The sequence below is a fragment of the Manihot esculenta genome, chromosome 10, assembly GCF_001659605.2.
Source record: "Manihot esculenta cultivar AM560-2 chromosome 10, M.esculenta_v8, whole genome shotgun sequence".
Taxonomy (NCBI): Eukaryota; Viridiplantae; Streptophyta; class Magnoliopsida; order Malpighiales; family Euphorbiaceae; genus Manihot; species Manihot esculenta.
Genome location: NC_035170.2, coordinates 8699971 through 8707075, shown reverse-complemented (window position 1 = coordinate 8707075; position 7105 = coordinate 8699971). Strand labels below are relative to the sequence as shown.

Here is a 7105-nt window from a genome sequence, read left to right as displayed (position 1 = left end):
ACTGATCAGCTTAAAAAAATAGTAAAACACATCGACAAGCTACAAACATAGCAACGACAACCAAGGGAGAAAGTTAATTTAATTTAAAAAACACAGCTCAACCCACAACCGAACCACAGTCCCAAATTCCAAGTTCCAAGTCACAAGTTCCAATGCACCGTATTCCAAGTCGCAAGTTCCAATGCAGCGTATGTATGACAAAAAATAACATCCAATATTATGTGTGCACATGTAATTTTTTTCAATATCGTTACTGATCAGTTCAAAAAAAGCTACAAACATAGCAACGACAACCAAGAGAGAAAGTAAATTTAATTTAAAAAACACAGCTCAGCCCACACCGAACTACAGTCCCAAATCCCAAGTTCCAAGTCGCAAGTTTCAATGCACTATATTCCAAGTCACCAGTTCCAATGCAGCGTATAACAAAAAATAGCATCCAAAAACGACAATCAAGGGAGAAAGTAATTGCAACAAAACCAATTATACATGCCAAACACAAACATAGACGAAATCTTTCATTGAAAGAGTCCGGCTCAATAGTTAATTCAAGTTATTTAGTAGTATTAAGTTAGAATTTATATATTATCAATTTAATTGGTAATTTGCCGAGGTAGAATCAGAACTCATATTATGATTCGCTAGTACCTCTCACAGCAGTAGTTCTTTTCTCGCAGTCCCACTAGTTTGCATAATTTTTCTAACCAATTAAAACATGTCGATACAAACTGATCCAAATAATTTTGGGACCGATTTTATCATAGATCTATTCCCCTTTCTCAATCTTCACTCACTTTCCCTTTTTTTTTTCTCCAAGATTCTGCCTGCTTAAATCTCAAGTTCCAAGTCTCAAATCCCAAGTTCCAAATCCCAAGTCCCAAGTTCTAATGCACAGTATGACAAAAAAATAGCATCCAATGTTATGCGCTGAACACATGTAGTTTTTTTCAATATCGTTATTGATAAGCTCAATAAAATAGTAAAATAACAAGTTACAAACATAGCAACGACAACAAGGGAGAAAGTAATTGCAACAAAACCAATTATATCATTGTATTTTATAAGATTAAAAGAAGCTAATTATCGGAAGGTTTAAAGATTAATAGTGTTTAATCCAAACTTATCCCATACTCTATGACCCACAACCCACAAAACAATAAAAAAATTTAATTTGAAAAACATAGCTCAACCCGCAACCGAACTAGGTCCCAAATCCTAAGTTCCAAGTCCCAAGTCCCAAGTTCCAATGCACTGTATGACCAAAAATAGCATCCAATGTTATGCGCACATGTAGTTTTTTTTCAATATCGTTACTGATCAATTTAAAAAAATAGTAAAACACATCGACAAGCTACAAACATAACAACGACAATTAAGGGAGAAAGTAATTGCAACAAAACCAATTATATCATTGTATTTTATAAGATTAAAAGAAGCTAATTATCGGAAGGTTTAAAGATTAATAGTGTTTAATCCAAACTTATCCCATACTCTATGACCCACAACCCACAAAACAATAAAAAAATTTAATTTGAAAAACATAGCTCAACCCGCAACCGAACTAGGTCCCAAATCCTAAGTTCCAAGTCCCAAGTCCCAAGTTCCAATGCACTGTATGACCAAAAATAGCATCCAATGTTATGCGCACATGTAGTTTTTTTTCAATATCGTTACTGATCAATTTAAAAAAATAGTAAAACACATCGACAAGCTACAAACATAACAACGACAATTAAGGGAGAAAGTAATTGCAACAAAACCAATTATATCATTGTATTTTATAAGAAACTAATTATCGGAAGGTTTAAAGATTAATAGTGCTTAATCCAAACTTATTTCATACTCTATGGCCCACAACCGAACTATGGTCCCAAATTCTAAGTTCGAAGTCCCAAGTTACAATGCACCGTATGACCAAAAATAGCATCTAATGTTATGCGTCGAGCACATGTAGTTTTTTTTTCAATATCGTTACTGATCAGCTTAAAAAAATAGTAAAATACATAGACAAGCTACAAACATAGCAACGACAACCAAGGGAGAAAGTAAATTTAATTTAAAAAACACAGCTCAACCCACAATCGAACCACAGTCTCAAATTCCAAGTTCCAAGTCACAAGTTCCAATGCAGCATATAACCAAAAATAGCATCCAATGTTATGCGTGCACATGTAATTTTTTTCAATATTGTTACTGATCAGTTCAAAAAAAGCTACAAACTTAACAACGACAACCAAAAGAGGAAGTAAATTTAATTTAAAAAACACAGCTCAATCCACACCGAACTACAGTCACAAATCCCAAGTTCCAAGTCGCAAGTTTCAATGCACTGAATTCCAAATCACAAGTTCCAATGCAGCGTATGACAAAAAATAACATCCAAACACAAACATATGTTAAACGACAACCAAAGGAGAAAGTAATTGCAACAAAACCAATTATACATGCCAAACACAAACATAGACGAAATCTTTCATTGAAAGAGTTCGGTCCAATAGTTAACTAAGTTATTTAGTAGTATTAAGTTAAAATTTATATATTATCAATTTAATTGGTAATTTGCCGACGTGGGATTATTTCCCACAAGCAGTCCCACAAGCAGTCGAATATCTAAATTTGTGACGTTTTCGTTGCAATTGAATACTAAATCGAATACAATTATTAAGTCAATACTGAACTCGCAAAATATTGTGGTTCGCTAGTACTTCTCATAGCAATAATTTTTCTAACTAATTAAAATATGTCGATACAAACCGATCCAAATAACTTTTAGACCGATTTTATCATAGATCTATTCCCATTTTATCATAGATGTCTTCCCCTTTCTCAATTGTCACTCACTTGCCCTTTTTTTTTTTTTTCTCGAAGATTCTGCCTGCTTCACAACCTCTACGCTCATTGAAGGACCAGTACTGTTGATAGGCTTTTAAACTGATGGTTTGATACAGTAATGAATTTTAATTTATTGATATTATAATTGTATTTAAAGCAGATGGATTTCAAATTCTGAGCTCTAGCAGGAGCCCACTGAATTAAAAAAAAAAAAAAGAAAAGAAAAATACAACGGACAGGAAAGAAGACCAAAACAAACAAAAGTTAAGCGAGGAGCGTATTAAGAGCGGCGGAATATGATATTCTAAAAAAGAGAGGGAAAAATACTTGCCTCCGATTTTGTCATTTTTCTTCCCTCTATTTTTTCTTTCCGTATATTTCATTCTCCTTTTCACTCACTCTCGCTCTCCCCTGCTATGGATTGATCTGTGGACCGTCACCAACCCAAATCCCCGAACAGTTAGAGAAAGATATAGACTGCTTTTACTCATTCAAGTCTTTAGTTTTATCTTAGCTCTTTAACCTTTTTGTTTGATGAATGCTTTATTCCAAAACACTTTCTCTCTTTTACCTTTCTTGGAATTCACTCTTCGTTTGGTGCCTCTGCATACTGGTTAAGGCCTTTGAGCCTTACCCTTTTCTTTAACAATGGGGAATTGTCTTACCCACTCAAAGAAATTGAATGCTGAGATCGCTCCTTATGATTTCATCAAATCCACCACCGCTGTTAAATTGTATGGCTCTCCCAATGCAGCCTGCACTGCCTATATTCGCTTTGCCCTTCTTTATAAGACCATGTCTCTCCATTTTATCCCCACCACTGATACTCAACCGACACTCCAAATCGGTTCTGTAACTATTTCGGGAACACGCGAGATGGTGCTTCGATTTATCGATTCAAAATTGCCACAGCCGCCGTTGGTAATGAAGGAGAGAGAAGGGTTTGGTGAAACGACGCCGTGGATAGTAAGGGCAGTGGTGTTGCAACATAGGAGCATGAGGTGGCACCTGGAGAGGATGGTGAGGTGGGGAGGCGACCTAGCGACACGTGGAGGGAGAAAGGCTGTGGATCCGGCGATGGGTACTCCGAGGATGGAGATAAGAAAATTTAGCAAGAGCTACTCGCAGTTGCTGGAGTTCATGCTTGAACATGCGCAGATGGAAGAGCGCGTTGTTTTTCCAATCCTTGAAATGGCTGACCGAGGTGAGGGCAAAGTCTCATTAGAGACATCCACAATATCTAGAGAATTTAAAATATCAACTTATTAAATGCTTGAATTAAAAATTATAACTTATTAAAAAAAATCATATGATATAAATTAATCATGCTATTAATGAATTATTAAAAAGTTAAAAAATCAATGTATTATTAATTAACTTTAAATTTTATTAATTTTAGTTTAAATTTTTATAAAATAATAAAATTTCTTTTATTTAATATATATTTAGCGAATTAAAATTACAGTGATAATACTAACTCAAAAGGTTTTTGGCCGTTAGCTATTTGTGATATATAGAGAAGATAACTGTGTAATGAGCATGATGATGCAGGGTTATGTAGAGCTGCAAATGAAGAGCATGCAAGGGACCTACCTATCATTAATGGAATCAAAGAAGAAATCAAATCCATTGGAGTTCTAGATACTGGAAGCCTTCACTATCAAGATGCTCTCTGCAACCTTTCTACTCGGCTCAAATCATTACTGGTATATATAAATTTTAGTACTCTATAGTTTCAATAATTTTTATCTATTTTATTTTTTTTATATAAAGGATAATTTTTTGTTAATTTTTTAATTATATTATTTTAAAAATATTAAATTTTATTAAATATTAAAAAATATTTTGAGAGATTTTTTAAAAATAAAATAAAATGTAAAAAATTAAAGTAAGTAATAAGAAAATAATTGATAAAAATTATGGGAGGGAGGGGAGGAGTATTATTTTTATTTCTTATGCCTTATTTGGATGATAGAAAAAAAAAAAAAAAGAAAAATAACTTGAGGAAAATAAAAAGGGATATTATTTTTTTGGAAGAAGAGGAAAATTAAAAAAAAAAAAGAGAGAGAAAAATAAATGTTTCTTTTTTCCTTTGAAAATTGCATGTTAAATTGTAAATTTGTCACAGCAATCCTTTCTCTATTTATTTTCTAACCATTTTCCAAACAAGAAAAAGTATCTGTTATTTTCATTTCCACTTGCTGCAGTTCTCTTTTCATCCAAGTAAAAAGTAAAGAAAATAAGAGAAACATAATTCTTTATTTGCTTTCCTCTCTTATAAGTTATCCAAACCTGGTGTTAATAATAATAGAACTTGTAGTGTACTGCAGGTTTCACTCCACTGGCACCTTTATTCCATGAATGTTAGGCTGTGTGCGCATTGAGATACACTATACTTCTATTTTGGAAATTGCTACTCTTTGAGATTTGAACTTTTGAAATGTGGTAATAGGAACATTGTAAAGAGCACTTTGAGGAAGAGGAGAGAGATGTACTGCCATTGATGGAAGCTGTGGAGCTAACCAAAAAGCAGCAACTGAGGGTTCTGGAGCAGTGTTTTGATTTAATGCAGGGAACTAATTCACATTTGTTCAACTTCCTAATTGAAGGCCTTCTCCCTTGGGAAGCTGTGCATTATTTGGATTTGATCTTGATATGCAAAGATGAAGAAAAAGCAGCCTCCATGCTTTGTAGGATCATTGAATGAGAGATATAGAGGCTGGATTACATAATTTTATATGTTCATAGAATTAACGGTGTTCCTTTAATTACTCATATAGGGAAGAAAATAATATTAGTTTGTAATGCTTTGTATTTGCATCTCCAATGTGCATTTTGAGATTGGTATTTGCTTGTTTGTAATGGCATTTTAAGAATGCTTATATGTGCAACCTTCGTATGTAGGATTAGGGGTGAGTATTCGGTCGGTTTGGTTTAAAATCGAATCGATTCGAATAAATCGAAAATCAAAATTTTAATATTTATGAAAATCGAATCGAACTGATTTTTGTCAGAAATGGAATCGAATTGAATCGATTTGATTTAGTTCGATTTAATCGGTTTGAATTTTTAATAAATTTTTTATTTTTTATATTTTATTTTTAGTATTTTAAAATTTAATTGAAATATTTTAATTTTAATATCACCTAATCTTTGTATATTATTGAAAATAATATACTATTATCACTAATCGGTATAGTTTAGTTTTTTCAATTCTTTTCTGATCAAAATCGAATCAAACTGAAATAATTGAAATTTTTAAAATTAAAAATTGAATCGAATCGAAATAAATAAAAAATTGAATTAAATTTTTAAATTAATTCGATTCGGTTGATTTTTTCAATTTAAACCGAATACTGTTCACTTCTTTTGGAATGCAAAGTTTTATTTGATAGTAGAGTTTGTTTTGTCCCACAAGGTAAAATAAGGTAATGAAAGGTAAGGTATTAAAATCTCCTTATTCACCTAATCAGTGGATTGAAAAAGTGAGGCTTTTAGACAATCTGAAACCTTCAACATATTAGCCAAATATGTCAATAATTTGGTCCTAACCTTCACAAATAAAAAAAGTTAATTATCATATTGAGTTTTTCATTGTTAATATTTAATACCTAATCTTTATAAAATATAATTATTTAATTCTTATATTTTATAAATTATAATTATTAATTTTATAAAAGCATAACAAAAATTTAGAGTGTACGTAATTCATATACAATTTTAAATATTAAATAACTATATTTTTAGTAAAGATTACATGTTTAATTAATCACAAAATGGTTAGGGTAATAATTAATTTTGACTAAAAAGTCAAATTTATTTTTGAACTATACTGTTATCTCTTGAAACAATTTAAAAGGAGTGAATTGGATTTATAAAAAATTAAAGGATAAAAATACAAATTAAAAAAGAATAAGGAAGGAAGAGTGACAGTCAAGAAATAGAAATGAATAATATTTCTTATATATTGAAGTAGATCAATCATGTACAAGAGAGGGACTATTTCTTATATATTGAAGTAGATCAATCATGTACAAGAGAGGGACTATTTATACTAAGCCTATAAACCTATTTCATGTGCAATACATGATACATAAAAATCCAGAAAAGAAAATAACACAATAGTCTTTAAAAAATTTAAGCTAAACTAATATAGTCCTAACAAAACCCATTTACAAAATAGTATTTAAAATAATATAACTCAATTAATCAAGTCATGAAGTTCATCGTCAGGATATCAGGTCGGTCACTAGATCGGTCACCAAGTTGTCAG

General features: G+C 31.5%; 1 protein-coding gene across 1 annotated transcript; it reads left to right on the top strand.

Annotated features, from left to right (window-relative positions):
- Positions 1 to 3149: 3149 nt before the first annotated feature.
- LOC110624642 lies at positions 3150 to 5723 on the top strand. The gene is made up of 3 exons (XM_021769859.2): positions 3150 to 4036; positions 4384 to 4538; positions 5285 to 5723. Exons 1-3 carry the CDS (start codon positions 3481 to 3483, stop codon positions 5537 to 5539), a joined length of 966 nt encoding a protein of 321 aa, XP_021625551.1. The 5' UTR covers positions 3150 to 3480; the 3' UTR covers positions 5540 to 5723.
- The last annotated feature ends 1382 nt before the right edge of the window (positions 5724 to 7105 follow it).

Bases quoted from the DNA above. Each gene is read 5' to 3' on its own strand.
- LOC110624642 (XM_021769859.2), top strand. From the start codon at position 3,481: ATGGGGAATTGTCTTACCCACTCAAAGAAATTGAATGCTGAGATCGCT. The intron at 4,037-4,383 runs GTGAGGGCAAAG...ATGATGATGCAG, and splicing joins CCTTGAAATGGCTGACCGAG to GGTTATGTAGAGCTGCAAAT. The intron at 4,539-5,284 runs GTATATATAAAT...ATGTGGTAATAG, and splicing joins CTCGGCTCAAATCATTACTG to GAACATTGTAAAGAGCACTT.